At 38.2% G+C, this 26710-nt stretch overlaps 1 protein-coding gene and 1 pseudogene across 7 annotated transcripts in view; both read left to right on the top strand.

Annotated features, from left to right (window-relative positions):
- Zdhhc13 (zDHHC palmitoyltransferase 13) overlaps positions 1 to 26710 on the top strand; it is a 52251-nt gene that overhangs the window by 2189 nt on the left and 23352 nt on the right. For all 7 annotated transcript variants that reach the window (XR_015451417.1, XM_004851543.4, XM_004851544.4 and 4 more), the window contains exons 2-8: positions 15229 to 15374; positions 18304 to 18426; positions 19628 to 19705; positions 20944 to 21088; positions 22461 to 22525; positions 23918 to 24080; positions 24372 to 24497. Coding sequence is in view for 6 of the 7 variants with exons in the window: in XM_004851543.4 (XP_004851600.2) it covers positions 15229 to 15374; positions 18304 to 18426; positions 19628 to 19705; positions 20944 to 21088; positions 22461 to 22525; positions 23918 to 24080; positions 24372 to 24497 (846 nt within the window). In the remaining variant the exon portion in view is untranslated. The remainder of the gene's footprint in view (positions 1 to 15228; positions 15375 to 18303; positions 18427 to 19627; positions 19706 to 20943; positions 21089 to 22460; positions 22526 to 23917; positions 24081 to 24371; positions 24498 to 26710) is intronic.
- On the top strand, positions 11583 to 13563 carry LOC101720558 (YTH domain-containing family protein 2 pseudogene; annotated as a pseudogene).

Below are 26710 nucleotides of genomic sequence, written 5' to 3'. Positions count from 1 at the left end.
TGATATGTTGAGTGCTATGTGCCTCACATCTAGAACGGGGCCTAGCACTGGTATCATGAGTAGACTTGTGAACTTGGAAATTTAACCCTACTTCTGTTAATGTCCTGAGAAATAACCATTATCTGTCAAATCTTGATACCTCACCCTCCTCTGTTTTATTTGATAAGCAGGCCAAGATAGTGACCTTCATCAGTTTAAGTATAGTCTTCTAAATCTTGATTTTCTCTTGAATTAATTTCCAACAGTACCTACTTACTTTTTTAAAAAAAGTTGATTCCTATTTCTGTGCAAGAAAGACCATGATCCCTTATTGTTTAAAGATGTTGCAGCTTCTATTGTGATGTAACAAGCCACTTTAAAACATAGTGGTATCTTCACCTGAGGAATTTGGATAGTCTGCTGCTAAGTTGGTTTGTGTCCATCCCACCAGAGCCTCAGCTGGAAAGACTCCTGAGAAGGGGGTCCCTCAGTAACTGAGGCTGGTATCATATTGTGTCTGCACCCACGGGTCTGGCAGTTGATGCTGACTTTCAGCAGGGACAATTACACATGGTCTGCTTTGGTACAGCACAGCATGGTGGCTGGGTTCTAAAAAAAACCATCTCAAGAGACAAAAAGAGGAATCTGCTAGTTTCTAAGGCCCAGGGTTGCAAACTGGCGTAGGACCACATGAGCAATATTTTATTAGTGACACAAAGAACTTAGAGTCAAGAGGGAGGAACATAGACTCCCCACACACACTTCCTGATGGTGAAGTAGCAGAGAATTTGGGGGATATGTTGTGAAAATCACACATATAGCCATATGTCCCTTGCATAACTTTCATAATATCTTGCCTCCCACGTTGATCTTTCTCTCTCTCTTTCCCTCCCTCTCCCTCTCCTTTCCCCCTGTGTATTAAGATGATAACCAAAAAATGTTATTTTAGCATCTTGAGGACTGGAATCCAAGGTGGTCCAGGGGAGATAAAATGGAACAGAATCATAGAATACTTGGAGCTGGAAGGATTTTCAGTGATTTGCCTAGTTCAGAGATTCCTCAACTGACATGTAGGATAAGCTTCAGGATGTCTGTGGATGTCTGATTGTATCCAGGTGGTATGTGCAGCTTTGCGCATTTCTCTGAGAGACCTTAGTTTTAATAACATTTTCAAGAAGGGCCGTGACACTGGGGAGATTTGAAAAGCCTTGATCTAGTCTAACCCTTCTAGTTTCCCCATAACACTGAGCTATGGTGGGAGGGCCGCAGAGTCCAGGTCTCAGGGCTCGTGATGATGCAGTGCTTTCCTCACTGCTGTTCAGGGGTACAGTTGTGTTTGATTGCTCTCCGGGGTCTATGCATTCTTCAGTCTGAGGCCTGAGGACTAAACTGTAGTGGACTGTGTTCTGAGAATGGGGAAGAGAATGGAAGCTCCTAGAAAACCAAGAGTCTTTCGTGTTGTGCTCAGTGTTATACTCATGTCTGGAGCAGTCCCCGGCACACAGTAAATATCTGATAAATAAATAGTGGCAGAAATTGTGTCTTATTAGTCTTGCATCCTTAATTACCTAGTACTATACTTGGTGCACAGGAGGTGGCCTTTACATTTCCAAGAATGAATGTTTAATGAAAGTGCTTGTGACTTTGCTGGCATCATTAGTGAATTCTGTCACCTTAGCACTACAGACAGCTGTGGAGCTGGGACGCTTCCACACCCATAGGGGGTGATGTTCATACAGTGACATCTGGACCAGTATGTGAGTCCATAGTGACTTACACCAGCGATGGCGAACCCTTTAGAGACCGAGTGCCCAAACTGTAACCCAAAACCCACTTATTTACCGAAAAGTGCCAACACTACAGTTAAATTTGAATATTCAATGCTTGTCTGCTGGAGTTGTGACAGAGAGGGCTCTGCAGGCCCACTGCAGCCCAAGTGCTATAGGTTCGCCACCACTGCCTTAGACCACACAACATGGGAGCCTGGTAAAACTTAATACATATAATGATCTGCTGCATTCATTGTGCAAATGTAAAAACTAGAGCCAGAAACCAGATAGAAGATTTTCCAGTGTCACAGCCAACATGAGAGTATCGGGCTGCTTTGGCTAGTTGACCCCTGTCTTGTCAGTACTGTGAGGACAGACTAGTCTGAGAGAAGACTGCAGAAACAGGGACTCAGTCTAATTCCCTACTCTTAGGGACCATCTGCTTCTCTGTGTGTCTTCACTTTTCCTTTTCCTAACTCTCCTTTAATTTCACTGAAGAGACAGAAGCCAGTTGCCAAATTCATACCATCATGGGTCATGATTTCAAGATTTGAAAATATATTTCAAAATTATGTTCATTAACTAATAAGCTCACTATAAAATCATGCCAAGATTTGAGCTATCTTTAGTGAATATAAATTTGCTTCAAATTAACCTTTTCAATAATTTTGAAATTTGGGGGGTGTGTGACTTGTCAGGTTGGATTAGATCATCTTGGTTTGTACTTCATGTGACTCATGGAAAGCTCCAGTTATGTGTGAATAGAAGCGTAAGCTCTGCCATTTTCTTGTTCGTGTTTTTGTTATTACTACCCTAATTCGTGAATTCTTTGTAGAAAACAGCTTAAGCTACTTGGTCATTTTAGGGAGGGGTAGATTAGTTAAGACTGATGCTGAAATTTGAAGAATCTATAACCTGGTGTAAACTATAACATGCTGAAGGTCCTGCTGCGTCCCTTCTCCTCTGCCTTATAACCAGAATGTAAGGGTGACCTGCTTGACATAGGGATCAGTGAGACTGCCAGTGTTAACGGTTAATAAAGCTTAAAAACGTGGGGTTTTTGTTGTTGTTGTTGTTTTTTAAGTTATTCCAATAGAAGCTTTAATGTTTTCTCCCACTACCTATTGGATTGCTGCATATACTGTATGGCCTTGAATACCCTTGTTTGACTTTGGAGACCATTGACTTCAAGCACGGGCTTTGAATTTATATATTCACTAAAGTTTCACTTTGATCTAGATTTAGGTCAGAAATGATGGCATGAAAAGATGATATCTCCTGTTCTCCAGCCTCCTCACCCATTTTTGCCATTTAATCATAGATTGCCCTCTATTTTTGCTTTACTCTGCGTGTCTCTGATGGGTCTTCCCCATTAGACCTAAGCTCCTGAAGGACAGACCCTGCCCTCTCCGCCCGCAACATAATACTTTGTACATCATAAATACACTGCAGTTTATTGCTGAATAAATAAATGCTCTTAATTGTGGATATTCCCTATGTTGACGTGTATATTTTACAGTGAGAAATGTCTTTAACACCCTGAGACATTATAAGAAGCACAAATTTGTACCTGTAGAATGAGTCAATTTCCTGTGACTCATTTCTGTGTGTAAATAATGGATTAAGCTCTCCTAACGTACAAATAGAAACAGATAGACACAATCCACTGGAAAAAACGAACCATGAAAAGGCAGCCCTCAAAAGAGAAAATAGGAAGATTCAGGATACATAACAAAACAAAGCACTCAAACTAATTAGCAACCAGGAGTGTGCAAATGAAAAACAGGATGCCATTCTTTTAGCCAGCAGGTTGATAAGATTGTGGAAAGATCGATGTCCAGCTCTGGGAAGGTGTGTATGGAAAAGGTTACATGTACCTTGCTCTCAGGAGTGTGAATGGGAGAAGGAATTCGGTCAGCACCTTTTTGTGTTTAAAATGCCTGTTTTTTAACTCAACAGTCCTATTTTGGAGAATCAGTCCTATAGAACTAGAATGTACAGGGTGTTTATTGCAGGAATATTTATAAAATTGAAAGGCTGAATCACCCTACATCTGTAACAATAGGGGAATGGTTGAATAAATTATATTAGATTTATACATTACAATAATATTCAGCTGTTACCTGCAAGATTCCATGTGATGTATTGTTAGAAAAAAGCAGATTGAAGATAATGGGTAGTGATCCCATTCTTAACTAAATACCAGAAAATGATAAAGAATCAGTATGTATGAATATAGTATAATGTGTGTATTTGTATGTGTGTAGATACATTTGTATTTATCTATAATCCGCAGTCCATCTGTAAATGAGCAAATATATAGGTATGGATGTAAATAAAATGAAGATGTCTACCACACTTAATAGCAGTTGTCCACATTGTTAACCCTTTATTAACTTCTGTTTTGCTAGATCTTTAAAATTTAATATATATCATTTTATAAATTCCAATAAAGCAATTATATTTCATCAAAAAAAAAATACTGATTTCGCTGTCAATCTTAGCTGTACTTTTTGTTCCTGTTACTTGTTGACACTTGAAAGCCTGACTGTAGTTCAGGTCTTTTCCTTTAACCCTTTGTCTTCTACCACTTGGATATGAATATAATTACTGGGTGGCGTAAAGAACCTAAATAATATTCTTGTTTCCACTCTAACTAGTTATGTGATTCTTTTAAGCTGTGGGACTCTGTGGTGGTGTGTGATAGTTTACCGGCTAAATCAAATCTTGCCTATTCAGAACCGCATCTGTGGTCTAGCTCCGAGTAAGATGGAAGGAGCATACTCTCTTCTCCCTCTCACTGAAGGTCGCTCAGAAGCCTGGACACAAATCAGAGAGCAGCTCCTTAAGGATTCCCAAGTGAACAGTAACAGTTAGACTGACAAAGATCAGAATTCGAAAACTTCTGAACCAGTGTCCATTTTTCTCCTCTCTGGTTTGCCTGTCATGCTGACTCGAGCCCTGGCAGTGGACACCATGCAGACAGAGCTCCCAGGGCAGCCGGTGAGCTCAGCTAAGGAGCAGGGATGGAAACTCCGAGGGAGGGAGCCCTCTCTGGACAGAGGACTACTGATCCCAGGAGTTCCCAGAAGGGATACCAAGAGCACAGTCCATCTGTAAAAGAGCATATTGATAAATTGGACTTCATCAAAAAGAGACCTTTAAGAAAAAGAAAGCTTTAGAATAGGAGAAAATATTTGTAAATCACATATCTCACATATAATCTACTAGAACATACTTATGATGTAAGGAACTCTCAAAACGTAGCCATTAGAAAGCAAGCAGACAATTTCTAGATGGGCAAAGACTTGAAAGGCAATATTGCAGATAGTTAAGTTAGTTAGGCAGCTAGACAGGGCCAGCCCTGGAGGAGCCAATATGGAAGGCAGTGGACACATTCACTGCAGGTCAGGAGAGAAACTACTACATCCCGTGCTTCCCCTAGGGATGAATAGCAATGACTGATACTCTAAATAGGTATCAGTCACCGCCTGGGTGGGGGACCCAGGTCTTTGGGGAAAGATCTCTGACCCATCCCTTACCCAAAATCCTGTTCGTTTCTTGTAACTTGGTGACTTGCTCCCCGATTTGATCCCCATTTAATCAATATTACTTAAGCAACTATACTTGTTATAATCTTATTGGTTGATCATAGTTTTGTACCACCTCATGTCTACCTTGTGATTTCGCATTGGACCAATATTACCTAAGTGACTGTACTTGTAATCTTACTAGTTGACTATAGTTTTGTCCCACTTTGTACCCACCTCACCTCGTGGCATTGCCCCATAAAACACCTTTGAAAAGCAGTATCGGGGCCAGGGATTTAGCTCAGTGATTCAGTGGTTCTGCCGCCTGCCTCACAAGTGCAAGGTCCCAAGTTTGATCCCTGGTACAAAAAAAAAAGAAAAAAGAAAAGCAGTATGGTTGGGCAACCCACTTTCCGGACCCCCTTCTGTCTCTCTTAGACAGAAGCTAACTTTCAGTAAATTTTTCCTACTCTCAACCTCCATTATTCCTAGAATTCATTCTTTGATTTTAGAGAACATGAACTTGTGCTTTGGATATCTAGCAGGTTTGGGAGTCACACCTGTTCCCCCTATACCAGAAATGTCACTGAAGAAGATAAATAGATGGCAAATAAGCATCTGAAAAGATGCTCAACCTCATTAGCTACTAGAGATATGCAGATGAAGACTGTGATGGGATAGCTATTCATTGATTATACTGAAGATTGGCTGAGTTGGTGGCTAGTACTCTGCTCTGTCCTCTTCTGATTCCTAGCTTTTATCTAACCTATGTGATTTTCTGTTTATTCACACCGTTAGTAATGGAGAAAAAGCTTGAAATCTCCAACTAATGTCTCCAATAATTATGAGTCTTTCTGTTTCTCCTTTCAGTTCTGTCAGTTTTTGCTTCATGAATTTTAAAGCTCCCTTTTGGTGTCTATATATTTACTATTGTTACGTCGTTTTAGTGAATCAGCCTGTTTCATACTATGAAATATTCCTCTTTATCCTTCATAGTAGTTCTTGTGCTTATGTCTACTACATTCCTTAGGCTTCATGTTTTTGCATGATTTATGATGGTTAGTGTTTTTCATCACATATTCTTTTCCATTTTTTTACTTTTAAACCGTGTTTGTTTTTGTATTTAAATTGAGTTTCTCTAGACAGAATATATATAGTGTTCTATTTTTTTAACCCAGTCTAATCATCTCTCTTTGGTGTTTTTAAGATCATTTGGCATAATTATCAATATGGTTGGGTATCAGGATATCATCTTATAATTTTGCTGCTTTTCTCTGTACTTTGTTCATTGTATCTTACTTTTCATGCCCTTTTTTGTATTAATTGACTATTATAAAAATCTTATCTTTAACATTGGCTTATTATACATACTTTTCTGTTCTATTTATTTAGAAATTGCTCTTGGGGTTAGCTGGTTGTAGCACTCACCTGTAATCCCAGCACTTCTGAGGCTGAGGCAGGAGGATTTTGAATTCAAGGCCAGCCTGGACTATATGACTAGCAAGACACTGTCTCAAAACACAAACAAAACAGAATTTGCTCTTTGGTTAACATTGTATACCTTTAACTTACCATAGTCCATCTTAAAATACCATTATAGCATCTCTTATACCAGTGTACCTTCATTTCCCTATCATGGAGAAATTTTAAAAATGAAAAAGGTCTCTTCACATACAAAATATTTACTCACATAGTTCTGGTACTTTCTTTGTTTTGATCCAGATCTCCACCTGGTATTTATTATTAGTATTATTTTGAGACAGGCTCTTGCCATGTAGTTCAGGCAGGTCTTGAACTTGCTATGTAGCCCAGGCTGCCCTCGAACTTTCAGAGATCCTCCTACCTCACCTTCCCTCCCAAATGCTGGGAGTATAGGTATGCACCCCCACACCTAGCTCCATTTGGTATTATTTTCCTTTAACCTAAAGAACTTCCTTTTTCATTTCTTGTGGAAGAGATCTGCTGGCATTTCTTTCAGCTTTTGTTTATCTAAAAAGTTTTTATTTTACCAACATCTTTGAAGAATATTTTTGAAAGGTGTTGTTTTTACATTTCTTTCGTTTCAAGTCTTAGTAATTGTGCTGTTGTCTCTTGGCTTGAGTTGTTTCTGATAAGAAATCTGAGTTTGTTATTTATTTCTTTGAATAGAATATCTTCTTTTGTGTGAGTCACTTTTGAGATTATAGTTTGTTTGGTTTTTTTGGTACTTGGGATCAAACTCAGGACCTTGCGCTTGTGAGGCAGGTGGTAGAACCACTGAGTTAAATCCCAGGCCCCTTACAGTATGTTTTAGTGTAAGATTTTTGGTTTTTCCTGCTTGAGGTTCATTGAGTCTCCAGTAAGTAGTTGCAAGTTCATAATTTTTGGCAGATTTGAAAGGTTTTTGGCTATTATTTCTTTGAATAGTTTTAAAAAATCCTCCCTCCCTTCTAGAGTTTACAATTACACATACTCAGTCTTTCTCTTTCCATGCTACGTTTTGAAGTCTTGTCTTCAAATTCAGTGATCTTTTGTTCCATGGTATCTAATCTTCTGTTAATCTCTGCTGTAATTTTTGCTTCAGAAATTGTTTTTTAGATGTTCTAACCAGACCTTTTGTTATATCTTCACTTTCTACGCTCATTTTGTTTTCTTTTAGTTGTTTGTGCATAGTTACAATGGCTGTTCAGTGTTTTATTTTCCCCCTGCTAATTCTGGTATCTATATCATTGAAAGACCTGGGTCTTCTGTCGATGGGTCACGTTTGTTCCTGGTGTGTGCAGTGAGTGTGGTGGACATCATGAATGCCCACTGAGTGTCTGCTACTTGTTGTCTTTCTTTAAAGAGTCTTAGGTGTTGTTTTGGCAACAATGTTAGTGCTGCTCTGTCTGGGGGCTCAGAAGCCTTAATTATAGGAAGCCTTTCTAGACTGGCTGTGGGGTTGCCTTTACTCGAGGCCTCTGAGATCCCCCTGAATACCCAGAGGGTCATCAGAGACTCTCCATTTTGGCTGGAGACAGTTGGATGTCTTCCTGCTCTGTGTAAGTTGCGGTAGTCATTGCAGCTTAGAGATCCCCAATTTTTGGTCCAGTTTTGTAGAATTTTACTCGGTACATGCCTGGCATATTTTTGAAGCCAATTTTTTCTGCTTGGTCACTTCCATCTGGAGCTCTGCCCCAAATTTCAACCATCTCTGCCTGTCTGATCTCTAGTTTTTGTCTCCTCAATTTAGTGAGGCTGCTGGACTCTGAAACTTCCTCAGAGTGCACACAGTTCTGAAATTGCTAGGACCATGGTGAGGCTCATCTTGTTTTTGTTGTTGTTGTTGTTTTTCTCTTTTCTTGGGGATTACAATTCTTCTTTTCCTATGTTTCAAAGTTGGAATAATTTATTTCAGATAATTTGCCCAGTTTTGTAGGTTTTTTCCAGCAAGGGGTTAATTCTATTCTGGTTATTTCATCATGCATAGAAGTAAAAGATCCTACTTCATCTTTTATATAGCTGGAAAGGACTTGAATCCAAAACGTACAAGGGCTACCACTCAAGAAGCAAGAGAAACCCGGTAAAACAACAGGGTACAAATTGCTCTAGTATATACTTTACAAAAGAGGAAATCTAACTGACCAATGAATGTGAAAAAAAATAGACATCATTAGTAATTAGGGAAATACAAATTAGAACCACTGTAGGGTATGTTTGCATAATCTTCAGATTGGCAAAAATTACAAAGCTTGATGGTAACAAGTGTTGGTGAGAATTACCCTGCTTGGGGAAATTTAATTAGTGCAACTATTTTAAAGGTTAAGCATATCTTAAAAACCAACAATTCCACTTCTAGATGTATGATCTTGAGAGTTGTTTATATATGCACACCCAGAGATATGTACAAGATGCTTATAAGCAGTATTGTTTATATTAGCCCCAAATGGAAAACAATCCAAATATCTAGCCAGAGTAAAATAAATTAATTGTGGTATGTTAGTTTGTAACATTAAACAGCAATGAAAATGAACTAATTGTAGCCTTTCACAGTAACATGGAGGAAGCTTGTAAGTCTAATATTAAGCAAATGAAATCATGAAGGATGCACATGATTCCACTTACATAAAGGTTAAAAATATAAAAAGACTTCATGAACAAAACTCCAACTGCACAGGAAATACTATAAAGAATCAACAACTGGGACCTCATCTTATTAAAAAGCTTTTGTACAGCAAGAAAAACCACCAACAGAGTGAAGAGACAACCCACAGAGCGAGAAAAATTTTTTTACCAGCTATTCAGATAAAGGACTACTATCTAGAATATATAAAAAACTCAAATCAGACCCCCCAAATTTAAAGACCCAATGCAAAAATAGGCATCTGAAATGCAAAGACACTTCTCAGATGAAGATTTAGAAATGCCAAATAAATATATGAAAAAATGTTCAACGTCACTGGTCGTTCGTGAAATGCAAATTAAAACAATGCTGAGATTCCATCTCACTCCAGAAAGAATGGCTGCTATCATGAAATCAACCAAGAACAAATGCTGGTGGGGCTGTGGGGAAAAAGGAACCCTGCTCCACTTTTGGTGTGAGTGTAGACTAATTTCTCAAAGAACTAAAACTAGAGGTTCCATTTGACCCAGCTATACCTCTTGGTATCTTCCTGAGAGAATTAAAAGCATCATACCACAGTGATATATGCACACTCATGTTTATAGCACCACACTTTGTAATAGCTAAATCTTGGAAACAGCCCAAATGCCCATCAGCTGACAGGTGGATAAAGAAGATGTAGTTCTTTTATACAATGGAGTAGTACTCTGCCATAAAAAAGGATGAGCTTCAGACATTTGTAGCTAAATAGATGGACTTTTAGATCATACTCTTAAGTGAAACAAATTGGACACATGTTTAAATACTGCATTGTTTCTCTGGTGTGAGAAACCGAAAGTGGAAATAAGGGCTGAGATGGATAATGGATGTTGGCAAAGGGGAAGAAAGTGTTCAAATGGGAAGGAGAACAAGGGAGGAGGGAGGGAGAAAGGAAGGAAGGGATAAGAAAAAAAGTGAAAATAGAAGGAAAAAATGGAAACAAAGCTTTTGTAGATAGGGAGGGGAGGGGGCTTGAGGGGGGAATGGGATAAAATAAAATTATTTTTCAAAATGTAAAACAACTGTACTTTCAGAGTTGTGCACATAGTGGATAAAACTATAAAGAACAGCGAAAGTTATTCCTGGTGTCAGAAACTTCCTTGAGTGTGACAAGGGGACAAGTGTTGGGGACAGTCTTCCAAGGTGTTGGCAGTGACTTTTCTTGACCTTGGTGATCCTTTTGTGGTATTCCGATGCTGTACAAAAGAAGAAATGCATTTTATGCGTACGTGTTTTGTATACTTCTGTATATGTGATATACCATGGTATGCTGAGTATAAAACATCAGAATTTTATATAGATCTGAGGACAGTTTCAGAAGGGAAATTCTGAAGACATTTCAAGGTAATGTCATTGGAGCAGCTAATAATCTCTCAAGGAAATCGTTTTGAAGATGTAAGTTCTGGTGTATATTTTTTAAATCAGCTTTTTAAACTGCTGTGTTAATTTGCTTAATAATAGTGCAGGAAATTTACAGTATACCTGAAGGTGTCATTTCTTTAGAGAAAGCAGAATCATAAATTTATTGAAGTTCAAGACTTCCGCTTAGGTCTAGGAATTTGTATAGTTTATTATATTAGATTGGTTATTACGCAGATGAATAGCTTGAGGAATCATCAAAATTAGAGTCGCACTTTAGAGTCTGGTTTAGTTAGCATATATGTAAACAATATGTCCATTTGATAAACTTGTGCTTCTAGGAAACCGAGAAGCCTTTTCAAACCTTTCATGTCTCTCACTGAAAGACTCCCTCTCTCAAGTAAACTGGATCTTTGTGTTGGGGGTTCAGAGCGAGTCAGTGAGCCTGACTGGTGGTTAGGGTTTTAGCCCTCCTGCCGCTCTGTGTCCGTCCACCAGAGAGTTTAAAGAAGTTGTTGCCCAGCGTCAGAACTGCTGATCTAAATCGATTGTCTGCTCTGTAGGTGATGATGAACCCAAAAGGCCATCACGGTAGAAACGAAAACCAAAATACACTCATAATCCTCAGAATGGACAGTTGATCTTAAACTAAGATTTTTGTGGGCTTTTTAAAAAAACTAAAGTTAGAGAATTCCATATTGGGTTTCTGCTAAGAGCTAAACTCAGTTTTTGAGATTAGAAGTAATCTTAAAACTATTAAATCTGAGCCGGAGCCTGAGCCGCACGCTGTGTCTCTGCTGTGTCCACCGAGGTTCGCTGTGTCCAACGAGGTTCCCAGTGTCAGGACCAAAAGCTTCGACGCGCCCCTTGCTCCCTCCGGCAGGGCTCTTCCGCCGCTGTCGCCGCCCTGAAGAGTTCGCCGCCACAGCTACCGGTCAGGATCCAGGATCCGAGAGCCATGTCAGCCAGCAGCCTCTTGGAGCAGAGACCTAAAGGTCAGGGGAACAAAGTACAAAATGGATCCATACATCAAAAAGATGGATTAAATGATGATGATTTTGAACCTTACTTGAGTCCACAGGCAAGACCCAATAATGCATATACTGCCATGTCAGACTCCTACTTACCCAGTTACTACAGCCCCTCCATTGGCTTTTCTTATTCTTTGGGTGAAGCTGCTTGGTCTACTGGGGGTGACACAGCCATGCCCCATCTAACTTCTTATGGACAGCTGAGCAACGGAGAGCCCTACTTCCTACCAGATGCAATGTTTGGGCAACCGGGAGCCCTAGGTAGCACTCCCATTTCTGGGTCAGCATGGTTTTAATTTCTTTCCCAGTGGGATTGACTTCTCACCATGGGGAAATAACAGTTCTCAGGGACAGTCTACACAAAGTTCTGGATATAGTAGCGATTATGCTTATGCACCTAGCTCCTTAGGTGGAGCCATGATGGATGGACAGTCAGCTTTTGCCAATGACACCCTCAATATGGCTCCTGGCATGAATACTATAGACCAAGGGATGGCAGCACTGAAGCTGGGTAGCACCGAAGTTGCAAGCAGTGTTCCAAAAGTTGTAGGTTCTGCTGTTGGTAGTGGGTCCATTATTAGTAACATGGTGGCTTCCAATAGTTTGCCTCCAGCTACCATTGTTCCTGCAAAACAGCAACCCAAGCTGAAGACCAAGAAGGGCATTGCAGGTTCAAGTCTTCCACCCCCCCCAATAAAGTATAACATGGATATTGGAACTTGGGATAACAAGGGTCTAATGGCAAAAGCCCCTTCACAGGCTTTGGTTCAGAATTTAGGTCAGCCAACCCAAGGGTCTCCCCAGCCTGTAGGTCAGCAGGCTGACAATAGCCCACCAGTGGCTCAGGCATCAGTAGGGCAACAGACACAGCCATTGCCTCCACCTTCGCAGCAGCCTGCCCAGCTCTCAGTTCAGCAACAGGCAGCTCAGCCCACCCACTGGGTAGCACCTCGGAACCGTGGCAATGGGTTCGGTCATAATGGGGTGGATGGTAATGGAGTAGGACAGTCCCAGGCTGGTTCTGGATCTACTCCTTCAGAGCCACACCCAGTGTTGGAGAAGCTACGGTCCACTAATAATTAAAACCCCAAGGATTTTGACTGGAATCTGAAACATGGCCAGGTTTTCATCATCAAGAGCTACTCTGAGGACGATATCCACTGTTCCATTAAGTATAATATCTGGTGCAGCACAGAGCATGGTAACAAGAGACTGGATGCTGCTTACCGTTCCATGAACGGGAAAGGCCCCATTTACTTTTCAGTGTCAACGGCAGTGGCCACTTCTGTGGCATTGCAGAAATGAAATCTGCTGTGGACTACAACACATGTGCAGGTGTTTGGTCCCAGGACAAATGGAAGGGTCGTTTTGATGTCAGATGGATTTTTGTGAAAGACGTTCCCGATAGCCAACTGTGACACATTCGCCTAGAGAACAATGAGAATAAACCAGTGACCAACTCGAGGGACACTCAGGAGGTGCCTCTGGAAAAAGCTAAGCAGGTGTTGAAAATCATAGCCAGCTACAAGCACACCACTTCCATTTTTGATGACTTCTCACACTATGAGAAACGCCAAGAGGAAGAAGAAAGCGTTAAAAAGGAGCGTCAAGGTCGTGGGAAGTAAAATGCAGTTCGGCACAGACTGCAGCAACAGTTGCATCTGCAAATCCTAAGAGGAAAAAATGACCTTCAAGACAATTAGGACTTTTTTCTTAATTTCATTGACTTCAGAGACAATTGCAGACTTGCAGTTTAAGTATTGGAATTTCACAAAAGACATAGGACCTAACTGGAAAATGAAAAAAAAAAAAAAAAGAAAGAAAAAGAAAAGGAAAAAACTAAGCAAAAATCCCTCTAGGTAGTTTAGGTGAGAAGTTTCCCTTTTGTTTTGGCTTTGGTTGTGATTTCAGAGCATAATGCTTTTTTTGTCTTTTTACTATGTTTTTTGGATTTTTAAGTCCATCCTAAGTGCATACAGTTTTCTCTGATTTTTAAACCCTTTCCTCCCATTTTGACATTTGCGCTTGGAGAACACGAGTTGCGAAGGTTTTGGGTGTCCACCCCAGAAAGAGGGAATTTGATTTTTCCCTTCCAAACTGGAAGAACATTTTTATGAAGAAATTTTGTCTAGGAAAATTTAACAGTGTTACCCAAGATTGTGTCTTTAAGGGTCGTTCATTTTCTCTGACCCTTTGTTACTCAAAGTAAAGTACTAGGAGTCCTAAGAAATGCTCTGTTCTTGTACATTATACTGATTAAGCCAAGATTAATTTGATTTCAAAGCTAAGAACAGTGGTAAAAACTCATTTTCAGAAATGCATTTTGGAAGAGAAAAATATTGTAAAATGTGTAGTGAATGTTTCTTCAGTTTCTTGTTCAGCCAATGAGGAAAGGGCATCGCCTTTCTTTTTACCATTAATCACTTCTCAATAAACGTGAGATCCTGTTGAGCATCAAAAAAACCACAAAACTTAAATCTAAGACTTTGTTTAAAGAAAACAATTTTTAGCTTACTTGCTGGTCCTGCCTCTAATAGGTTATCTGAATGTAACACTGACTGAGTGATGGAATTGTCTTGAGAGTGATTCTTTGCACCCTCGCAGAGCCTTGCAGTCGTGCCTTGTTAGATACCTACTGGTGCATAATGAATCACCACACTTTAGTGGTTTAAAGCATCCATTAGAGATTGTTTGCCAGGAGGCCAAGCTCTGCTCGGCTGGCTCCCCCGCTCAGCATCTCACAGGCTCACATCCAGGCTGAGCTGTGACCCATTTGGAGCTCAGAGTCCTCTCCGAGCTCCTTGGGTTATTGGCAGTCAGTTCTTGGTGGATGGATGATCAAGCGCTCTGTTTTCTGTGACCTGGGGGCCTTTCACTCCTGGGGCTTCCCACAGCTCTTGCCGTGTGGCCCTCTCACAGTCCCTCTCATATCACAGCAGCTTCCTTTTTCAAGACCAGCAGAGGATTCTGCTAAGATAGCTGTGCATCGTATCACGTGAGGGAGATTTCCCATCACCTCTGCCGTATCCAGTTGGCTGGAGCAAGTCAGGAGACTGGAATTGTGTCACTGGCTGGAAGCAGGAAGGGGTGCCCATATTCAGAGGGAAGGGGTAATACAAGAGCTTGGGAGGTGGGTGTTCTTAGGATGTGTCCACCTCAGCTTTCCAAGGTGATGGCCTAGGAGTCGTCTGATGAGGTTAATGGCCTCGATCTTCTACCCACTGCAAGTAACAAGGTCCACTTGTGCTTTTAGATAACCTGCGTTTTATGACAAAGTGTGTAATTTGGATTTTTCCAGTGTTACCTTTTCTCACTATCAGAATTAAGGCAAATCTCTATTACTATAGATATTATGATTGCTAGTCACTGACGCTTCATGATGTAATTGAACATGACATTAATTCTCTCCTGTCCTTGGTTCATTTGTTCTTCCTTTACAGTGCAGGAATCACAGTCATGGCCCCCACCCTCCCGGATGTGGTCGGCATGGTGTCTGTGCACATGAAAGCAAAGAGCTTGCCAAGGCAAGAGAAATTCTTCCTCTTATAGAGGACTCTAGTAACTGTGACATTGTCAAAGCCACTCAGTAAGTCTTCCGAATGCTTTGTTTTATTCTTATTTTGTGATGAGTTATAATAATATGTGTGACATTCATGGCACCTTCCGCAATTCATATTGGCAGTTCAGTAGCACAGTGTACCTTAGCTGTTTATGTACCAGCCTCTTGCATTAGATGCTGGGCAACTTCTTAGGAAAAGCTTATCTTCATTGTCTTTGCAGCCCCAGGACTTTTGCACAGTTTTTCTTCCATTAGATGCCCATTAAATGTTTGTTAAATGAATAAATGATTTAGAATGACACTAAAACTAAACTCTGAATTTTGGTTTAAAATGTAGTGCACATATATAGATAGGATGGAAATATAGCAGCTCACACATTTATGGATTTTTAAATAATTATTTATTGAGTGCTTCAGTTCTTGCTGTGCTGAGTACTCTGGAAGGAAGGTAGTAGGTGGAAATATGTTTGCTGACCACTTGAAATATAGAGTGGGTTTGTTTTCTTGCACTAAAAAACCAAAATACATTTTCAGTTTTTCCTTAACATTGGCATATGTGAGATTTGCATTAGGTCATTTTTTTACATTTTCATATCATTAATTGTCAGCAACTGTTTAACCTCTTGCCATTGAACATATTTTAAAACGTTTTGTCTATCAGATTAAGTAGTAAGTAGAAATCTATTTTGGTAGTTAAGTGTAAATTTACCCATCAGATTTCCGCCCAAATGTTCATGCCTGTTTAATCAACATGAAAGGAACTAGCATTACCACACCAGATTTCCATCAAAAGCAAAGATGCTTGGTGATTCATTAGCCTGTTTGGCTTAAAAATTGAGTATTTAGGGCCGGGGATTTAGCTCAGTGGTTTCACCGCCTGCTGCGCAAGCGCAAGGACCCGAGTTCAATCCCTGGTACCAAAAAAAAAAAAATTGAGTATTTCTTATGTTTGTTAAAAATATATTGACAATTCTTTACGTGTTCTAATTAGCAATTTACATAAACTTTAAAGGCCCTGAGGACCACTATTTTGGGTGAATATTGTTTGATATTGTTTTTGTTGTTACATGAAAACAAGAGTGTCAATATTTGCTTTAATTAGAATGGAAATGTCTAAATGTTTATTATCAGTAAAACTCTGTTGTGATAAATGTGAGATATTAGACTGTATTCACAAGGAATGTCAGTTCAGACTCACATTTCTCTTAAAATTTCCCATAGATCTTGAACCTTCACTGGTGTTGTCGAGGGCAGAAGAGAACTGGGATCTGTGTGTGTGTTTTCTGAACCACCAAAATTCTAATTAATGTGTATGCTTATGTTTCTCAGAAAAAGCGAGTGTTTCTTTTCTAGAAAGTGTTAGATTTGACATGTGAAAGTTGTAGAATATAAATATGTTATGTCATCAGAAATTTGTTCTTACCAATATTTTTGTTTAGTATTGTCACAGGTGTCTCTTCTTAAAAAATGCCAAATTCTCTCTCGCACGCGCGCACACACACACACACACTTTGATAAGTACACGTTATTCTAACTTAATAGTGTGGGATGGGAGACAGTTCTGCTGTTTGGTTTGATTTTTGACCCTTGAGGGCGAGTTGAAACTTTCAGGTCCTTCTAGATAGAAATAAGTTGCGAAGAACTGTTAAAAGATCTATTGAAAAGAAATATTACCAATGGGTTTTCAGTTTTTAACTATTAAAATAGTAAAAATATTTCTTCCTCTTACCAGTCAATTGGCCCAGCACGTCTCAGATTCCTCCTTTCCCACTCCTGTCCTCTGCCTCCAAATTTAGCCTCTTGTGCTCCTCACCTGCATCTGCTGCAGTGGCCTCCAAGCTGCTCTTGCTCTCCGTTGTCACCGTGTTGTAAGCAGCTTCCATGCTGCCACTAATACGATCCTTCCTAAAACTCAAAGAGCACCTTCCCCTTTCAGACTCCTGATTGGTTTACTGTCGAGCTGTGCATGAAGTTTAAACTTCATAGCAGGGCCTAGAGGGCTCTTAGGGTGTTTGTTTACCTCTTATGTCTTCACGTCTTGCCCTTCCCTCTCTAATGCTTCATGCTTTCAGCTTACTAAATTCTATTTCTCTAACATCCTTGCAGCATTTCACATCACTGCTTTTTGTACATGCCCGTCCCCCTTCCCTTTTGTCAGCCTGTAAAATGTAGCTTAGATGTCTTGTTTCTTCTTCTCCAGGAAGGGCCCATTGTTCCCTCCTCTGCTAGACCTGTATTATGTCTGTATTTTGTTTTTAGATTATCCCATTCCAAATTTGCTTTTAGTCTCATCCCACATTGTGAGGTTACTGTATGGATTTGGCTTGACTCAGTATAATGTTGTAGTCAAGAATCAGCACCATGTGTTCCTGGCACATAGTGAAAATTAAGTGAAACTTACTGAAAGTTAGCAAATGTGTTAAAGTTTAAGAAAATCAAGCTCAACTCCAAATGAACTGATCAGGTTGGTAAATAAACAAAGTTTGCTTATGTTATTTGATTTTGTCTTATGTCTCCTCTGTACATATCTTTGTTAATTATAGTCAACCTTATGTATTTATAGGTTCTGTATCTCAGATTTAACCAACCCCAGTTCCAACCAAGCATGGATTAAAAATATTCTGGGAAAAAAATGTGGCTGTATGGAATATGTGCAGACTTTTATTTTCTTGCCATTATTCCCTAGACAATATTGTATAACAATTGTTTACTTAGCATTTACAGTATATTATGCACAAAGAATAGTTTTATAGAATACTACATTTATATAAGGGACCTAAATATCCATGAATTTTGGTACCCACAAGGGATCTAGAAACCAACCTTCTGTGGATATTGAGAGACTGTATTTTATAACGTCAGAAAGATAGTTCAGATAAAGAAAATACATAGTAAAAAGTAGAAATGTTGGTACTGCATTTGAAATGATTTTATGCCTCTCTTTTTCTTATTTGAGATACGGGATTTTTGAACGATGTAAAGAGTTGGTAGAGGCAGGATATGACGTCAGGCAACCAGACAAAGAAAATGTGTCACTTCTTCACTGGGCTGCTATTAACAACAGGCTGGATCTTGTAAAGTAAGATGGGATATATGTGTGTTAATTGTATATTTGTAATTCTGGACCTCTCCTTCAAGTACCACTATTGAAGCATCTGCAATCCTCTTGTTTTTAGTGAACACCTGAAATCTTCTGCCCACAGTCAGTTATAGAGTTGAAGAGGGCCTTAGAGATCATCCAATCCAGGATTCTCATTGGTCTAGAAAAAAGGATTAGAAGAAGCCAAGGGCCCCCATCATAAAGATAAAGGTTAGGACCTGAAAGTGAACATATTTTGAAAAAGGAAAGCATAACATGACAAACTTTCTCAGGATAGAAGAACGTTTCATCTAGTTTAGAGGAATAGATATGTAGGGAATTAAACCTTTTTTTTAAACATTAAGTATGTAATACACTTTTAGGTGGGAAAGTATCAGATTTTATAAAATATTTCCCCTTCATAAAACCCTACTGCCTACTAATTTTTTTGTTTTATACTTTAACATGTAAAATGTGTGCATGTATGTAAGTGTACATAAATTTTCTATTATAGAATTATGTATTTAAAATCCTTGAGGTTTAAAAAAAGGAAAGTTCACTAAGTTTTACAACATTCTAGCACACATTATACTCACAGGCAAATTCCAGGCATATTGTGTAGATAATATGATGCATGAAATATTACTGAAGTAATCCTTCAAACCACAGAAGAGAGTCACTTACAATGTTATAGTTCCACCTTACGTAGTGCATCATTTCTGTGCTCCTGACATTTACAGTTTCTAACATTTATGAAAGGATTTTAAGTTAATTTTTTATCACTTTTGGAGTGTTTCCCCTTGGTAATTGTAATTTGAACTCTTTCAAATGTGACATAATTTCACATTTCTCTTTCTGAGTTACATAGAATATCTGACCCTAAATCCTTTGAATGTAAACTATTTCAAGAGTGCTGTGGTATTTAGAATTGGCAGAGAGTAGTTATTCTGTGTTTGATAGGAGAGTTATAATGGAATGCTAATTACAGCAGGAATAATTACTTACAAGCTAAGAATGTTTCACCAGGGATTTGTCTGATACTGCTGCATAAATTTTGGAGACTTATAGATCTAGATCCTTTATGGAGATGACTATTATAGTATCTTTTCCAACACATCTGTTAACTAAGAAAAAAATATATTTTATCTCAGTATGAATTTTAAGTTACAAATCTCATCTTCATTTGTGTCTATTTTAACAGGTTTTATATTTCAAAAGGTGCTGTTATAGATCAGTTAGGTGGAGATTTAAATTCAACTCCTCTTCACTGGGCCATACGGTAAGGTTTCTTTAAGTGCTGAAATTAAATAACCTTGTGGGTTGGAGGCTACCAAACTGTAAACCACAGTTACAGGCAATTTGAAAGACTTCTTTTCTGGGTTTTTTTCCCCCCCTATGTTTAAAAAAAAAATTACTTTTTTAAAGAATTTCCAGAAAGGATGTTTTTGTTGTTTAATTCAGGGCTCCATTTCAAATATGAGTATTGTGCTTTTTTTATAAATAGGATAAGCAACTTTTATATTTGGACACATGAATAAATAAGTAATTGAGTAAACTATAAACTCCAACAGTTCAGTCTTATGACAGATGCACATTTGGTAACTTACATACTTATCCCATTATTCTTGACAACGTGTCTTTTACTGTAATAAATGTTTTGAAAATTTAAACATTCACTGTATCATTCAATCATCTCCTATAGTTGTAGTTATATTTTAAAGAGAGAGGTTTCCTCTCAAAAGTTTTAAGTCTAAAGCATATCTCTGTATCAGTCATCTCTTGAAAGCTGACACAGGATTAAAAAGAAATTTTGAGTAGCCCAGCTTCTTAGAACATTTACATTGGTTAGTTACTATCCTCTTTTCCCTTATGTATATTGGCCTTCTGAAGCTAAAGGAATAAACATGGATATTTAACAGCTTCTTCTATTATTTTAATTCTGCTCATTGGTGATGAGGTTGACATGAATCTGAAACTAAAATGTGTAATTGTTTGTGTAAGGCAAGGAGTTGAATCTTTTCTCCATAGACAAAGAGTTTTGAGCTACTGAAGTACAGTGCTGTCCATGAAAATGAGCTATATTCAAGTGAAAGAATGTATGGTTCTTAGGATTAGCACAGTGTACCCATGGTCTATGACTATTATACTTCTGTGTATCTGGCTAATGATTATTTTTGTTTTGAAAATAGCAGCAGTGAAGTCTAGGATGTTTTAACATTTTCATTGTTAATATCAGTCATACAAAATTACTATTTACACATGGCAGCAACATAAGGTTTAAGTTAGATTGGGAGGTTGTCAAGTTTATCACTCACCCTCAGGGACCATCCATATAGTTTTAATCTCAGAGCACCTTAATGCAAGACATTTGTACAATCTCCAGTGTTTTAAAAATCTTACTGTTAGGAAATGTCCATTGTATCTAACCAAAATCCCTCAAGTCTTAGGGATATCAGTTTTTTCACAGAATTTCTTCTGTTTTTCTCCATGCATTCTGTTTTGATCTTGTGTTTACAGGCAGGGGCATTTACCGATGGTCATATTGTTACTCCAGCATGGTGCGGACCCCACTCTCATTGATGGGGAGGGATTCAGCAGCATTCACCTGGCGGTATTATTTCAGCGTATGCCTATTATAGCATATCTCATCTCAAAGGGGCAGGTATGTTTCTCATACTCCATATAAGCTGAAGACATTGGGGACATTACTAGTTGTATTATGCCCTCCTTTTAAAAATGAAACTTAGTGGATATCCAGGTAATCAAACATTAGCCTTGGTGGATGTAGCCATTAAATATGCATTTTCAGCTTCACTGGAGGGAAGAGGGCAGGATATTTAGCTCAGCAACATGTAATAGACGTTTCTGAAACTTGTATACCTGTAGTAGTTTTCCTTATCAGCCTAGCAATTTGCAGTTTGTTTTTATTTTTGTTTTGTAAAAACATGACTTTAAAGCCTCTATTTTTCCTCTGGTTGAAAGTACAAATGGTTAATGATCCCTAAATTGACCCATTCATTTGCTTTCATTATTTGAGCTCCAGTAGGGGTCAATTTGAATGTGTGCTTATTGTTCTCAAAGTCATTTCATGGAACATGACTTGCAGACAGAGGTTCAATTGTAGGTTAGGAGCAGCAGGGTGTTTCACTGTCAGCCACACTCACCTGGAGTGTGCTTTCTGGTGACAGAGTAGTTGGTGTGTTAGCAGTTTTGCCTGAAAGGGACATGGAAACATCCTTGTCCAAGTGCTGTCGGAAGGACTGTGGTCTCTTTAAATAAGCACTTCCTCTCAGAGTCAGCCAACTGAAGAAGAATAAATAGGATCCCTGGGCTTCGTTTCAGAAGGACCTGAAAGGAGAGCCCTTTCTGCTTCTCCTTGGGCACTTTCCCAAGTTCTCTTCCTCCAAGGCCCTTAAGAACCTTCCGAAACTGTCCCTCTTTTTCTTTGGCTTGGTTGGAACTATTGACACCTGCAACCGGGACCTGCTTTGTGAAAGGAGCATGTCCTTATGGAGATATGATTTTCTTTTTTGTCTTTATTCAGGAAATAGAAAAGAATTTTTCATGTTAGTCTATTTCAGATTTAATATACTAAGTCCAGAAATTCAAGCAGCCTCTGAAAACAGGGAGTTCATTGCTGGAAGTGTTTAGGCAGAGACTGGATGACTTTGCATAAAAAATAATAGCATGAATTAATGTATTTATTAGGACATAAGCTAGATGATTTTGAAGGTCTCTACATCTCATATATAATGGTAGCTATTCACATTTTGTTTTTTACCCTGTCCTTCATTCAAATTATATAGTACTTTATATCATATATTCAGATTTGCCTTTAGAAATATTTTGTAGAAATCCCTAGATTTTTGCCCTATGAAAATGAAGCAGAACATTTTTTACTTAGGTGCTATTTGAACCCGTCTGTGTAAACAACAGTAAGATAAACTGTGTTTAAAACATATTTCTATGAAGAAAGAGACTATTGATTTGGTTGTGTTGCTGACAGCTGTGTTGCTTGGTTTTTTTTTGAATAGAGTGTGAATATGACAGATGTAAATGGGCAGACACCTCTCATGTTATCTGCTTCCAAAGTAATTGGGTGAGTTTAATTGAATTGCCTCAATCTGATTCTTGTTTCCTAATACTAATAAAAAATTTCCTTACAGAACGGGGAGAGATCCCCTAGCGTACATTTGTTAACATGACTGATATTTCTCCTTTTGCATTTTAAAAAAATGGCTACAAGCTTAAATGTCTTCATAATTTGAAATCTAAATGGTAAATAGGTTTCCCAAAGCCAATAACATTTCAAATTATCTGACATTATTGTTGACTGCTCTGAAGATATTAATTATAACTGGTCAGTGAAAACGTCCCATGTTCGTATCAGACACATATTTAAGTTTTTCTGCATCATGTATAAGTATATATACTTAATGACAATCAGGTAGTCCAGTATCTGGTATTCATCTGTGCAAATGCAGGCTGCAGTTTTTGCTGTCGGTTTGGTTTATTTCCACCTTTGTACCGAATCTCTCATTCTTCTGTTCCATGTGACTTCTTCTAGGAACAGAGTTCATTTTAATGCTGTTTCCTTTTTTCCTAGAGGGGTGGGGGTAGGGGTAAAATTTTGGTAGAAAGTATTTTGTCTTTGGTGCTCTGAAGTCAGGTATATTCTCTAAGTTCTTGACAGAGTTATTAATTAGAATTTTGTGTTTATTGAAAGAATCTCTTAGGCAGTCATGAAAGAAGGGAAGGAATAGATGGGAAAGTGAACATATTTTACTAAATTCTGTCCTCTAGTCCATAGCTTTCTAATATGTGCAGGTATTTTAGGATGCTACAAGTTGTTCCTTGCACAAAATTATTAAAAATAGAACTTCAGGCTATGTTATAAGGTGAATACGAATCATAAATGGATTTCATGTTTAGACTTGGTGTCCAGTCCCCAAAATATCTCATTATGTATGTGCAGATACTAAAACAAAAAAATATCCAAAATCAGAAACATTTCTGGCCCCAAGTGTTTTGGATAAAGGATACTCAACCTGTATTTGTACTTGCATTATTTAATAATCAATTGAAGAGAAAATGTAAAGTTAGCTTTTGGATTAGCTGCTGAAATATAACATTATATATTTAGTTGTTAATTGAGCAAATAGTATAATATTTAATATAAGCCAAAGTTAAATCCACAATTTAAAAAAAATGTTAACCAAGAGTAACATGAAAGTAAGTTTTTTCTTAGTCTTCTGTATTAATGTCTAAATTATGTTTATAGCAGACTATCATTTAATAGGTCTTTTTTTTCATAATCTCTCTTATTAATTCCTAGAGTAGAATTCTTCACAAAGAAATTCCTTAGTTGTTTGGGATACTTACTGATTGATTAATTGATTCGTATGTTCAGAAGATACATTAGTTGTATTCACTCCTTAAATCTTCATCCCTGTTAATGCCTCTTGGTATTTTTTTTTTAATTTTGAGATAGACCAGAACCAACTGGATTTCTTTTAAAGTTTAACCCTTCTCTCAACGTTGGTGATAAAACACACCAAAACACTCCACTCCACTGGGCAATTACATCAGGAAATGTTAATGCAGTTGATAAACTTTTGGAAGCTGGTTCTAGCTTGGATATCCGAAATGTTAAGGTATGGCCAGGTAGTTATCTCCTTTATTTTATTATATCTTCAGTTGGAGGGTTGATAATTTAACATAAAGTTGAGCTGTGTAGAGTAGGAGGTGCAGCCCAGTGGTGGAACTTGCCTAGTGTGCATGAAGCACTGCAAAAAAAAGGCAATGTATTTGTTTTGATTTAACAAGTTAAATATAAACAGTATCAATAGCTGTCTTTAGAATAAATGGGTTTAGTCTGTGATTCTGGAGAAAAATATCAAACACCCATAATATACCAACAATATAATCGAACTTTTCTTTTTAAGGGAGAAACACCTCTTGATATGGCTCTGCACAACAAAAATCAGCTCATTATTCACATGCTAAAAACAGAAGCCAAAATGAGAGCCAACCAAAAGTTCAAACTTTGGAGGTGGCTGCAGAAATGCGAGGTATTTTCATATTGGGCCTATTCCATGGGATATTGGAATGTTTGGTTCATTTGTCTTAAATTTTAGGGCAAATCAGAAAGTTAGCTTTGTGATGCATTGTATCTACTGATTGTATTTTCCTTATGTCCTTCACAACCCAGATTTGGAAATTTAGCATTTCGTTGTATATTTAGCACTGTTCTCACCTAGATGGTGGCTGTAAAGCTACGTTACCTTGTGGATATTATAATCTACTTCCACATTTATTTAATGAGTGAATGGAAATGCAAATGATTTTGATTCTTGGAGAAGCAAAATGAAAAACACATTGTTGCAAGACATTTTATAGACGCCTTTCTTATGGAAGTTTTCCTTATTAAATTTTGTTCTCAAAAGGAAAATAATAACTTTCAAAATGTTTTCTTCAAATCATAAAGAGTAGATTTTTAAACAATGTTGAAACTTCAGGCTTATTATGTCTCTTCATAAAATAAAACATCTGCAATTTTGAGAGATGAAATCCAAATTTTCTCCATTTTTTGAACTTAGCAATTCCTCTGAAGAATGTTCTAAACTTTAAAGTGAACTGATTAATAGAAAAAGTTAGGAAGATCAGCTTGTTCTTATAAATGACTAACAAAATTTAAGTAACAGTAGTGAATATAATTCAGATTGTCTTGGATTGATTCCACAAACATCTCATCTAATAAAAATTAGTAATTATAGCTTCAGAGTGATTCTAAATTAACAGATAGTGGTTTTCTAAGTAGAGGGTCACTATGAATGCTAGACCTGTTTCATAGTTAGGTATGTGAAAGAGGAGGAATAGTAAGGGTACTCCTCAGTCTCCTTTGTCACCTTCTCTACTTTTAACCCTTTTCTTATTGGTAAGATCTCCAAGGATTTTGTCCTTGAACTTCTCTTCGTTCCCTAAGTGGCATCTACAGATTGATAATTCCCGCGTTTATTTCTGCAATCCAGAGCTTTCCAGCCTTATAAGTGCAGTTACCAACTTGACTCATCCTATGCAGGGTCCAGTAGACAGCTCTCACATAACGAGTCAAAACTGAACCCCTCATTGCCTGATTTCTTTCCCACCCTGGCTAAGCCTTCCTCTTCTCAACAGGAAGCAAGTCGACTTTTCTCAATCATACCGCTTATCAAGTTAGCTAGAAAGACATGTAGCCCAGTTCTGCCCTTGACTTCTATCCGGTATCTGACCCTTCTCACTGCTCCTGCCATGCTGTGTCAGTCCAGTGGATGACTCTTTGAAAATATAAGTTGGCTATTATCACTCATCTGCTCAAATTCCTATGATGTCTCCCCATTTTTCCCAGAGTAAAAGCAAAGTCCTTACAATGGCCTTCAAGGTTCTGTGTGGTTCAGCTTTTTATATACTCTGCCATCAAATTCACTTGATACATTTATCTTCCCAGTTAAAATTTAAGCTCAATAGAGAAAGAGCTAAAATTCCTCAGTGTGTACCAAGCACGTAGCATAGTGCCTTCCATCAAATACATGTTGAATGAATAAGTAGTGTGCCTCATCCAGAAGAGTGTTGAATCTGGGATTTTGAGATCCTTATTTAATTTTTTTTTTTTACACCGGGGATCAAACTTAGGACCTTGCGTGGCACCACTAAATCCCCAGCCCGCTTACTTAATTCTTACTTCAGTTCTGAGACTATATTGTTTGTAGAGTCTGAGTTTACTTTTTTTGTACAAAGCTGAGCTTGCTTATTTTATGTCACTAAAGAAATAAGAATTGATATCATTTGAGATTTTCCACTCCTAGATATGCCTTCCAGAAACAAAAATGGAAGGATTTAGGGCAAAATACATGTTTTTTCTCTTTGTTATTATAAAGTCCTGCTTGTTTTCAAGGCCTCATGTCTTATGGTTAAAGGACTGCATTGCACAAGTGTGGAACATAGTTTCCCTGCAGACACACTGTTGGTTCAGAGAACTTTCATTCTTTTAACTTCATCAAAAGAAACATGAATTATTAGAATCCCAAGGACATATTTCAGTCTTTGACTTCCTTGGGATATTTGGCATCAAAAGCCACTCCCTGCTTGAAACTCTTTCCTGGCTTCTCCTGAAACCTGCCTTTCCCTGGGTTTTCCTCCTGCCTTTCTTTCTGGTTACCTTTGGAGACCTAGCTTTGTTCCTAACCTTGAAAGTTTGTATTGGCCAAGATTCTGCCTTTTCTACTGCACATATCTGTAGGATGTT

Source organism: Heterocephalus glaber, unplaced genomic scaffold, assembly GCF_053883595.1.
Source record: "Heterocephalus glaber isolate CG9 unplaced genomic scaffold, H.glaber_assembly_v1.0 deba00001428, whole genome shotgun sequence".
Taxonomy (NCBI): Eukaryota; Metazoa; Chordata; class Mammalia; order Rodentia; family Bathyergidae; genus Heterocephalus; species Heterocephalus glaber.
The sequence above is the reverse complement of the archived record's forward strand: the minus strand, read 5'-3'. Positions and strand labels throughout refer to the sequence as shown.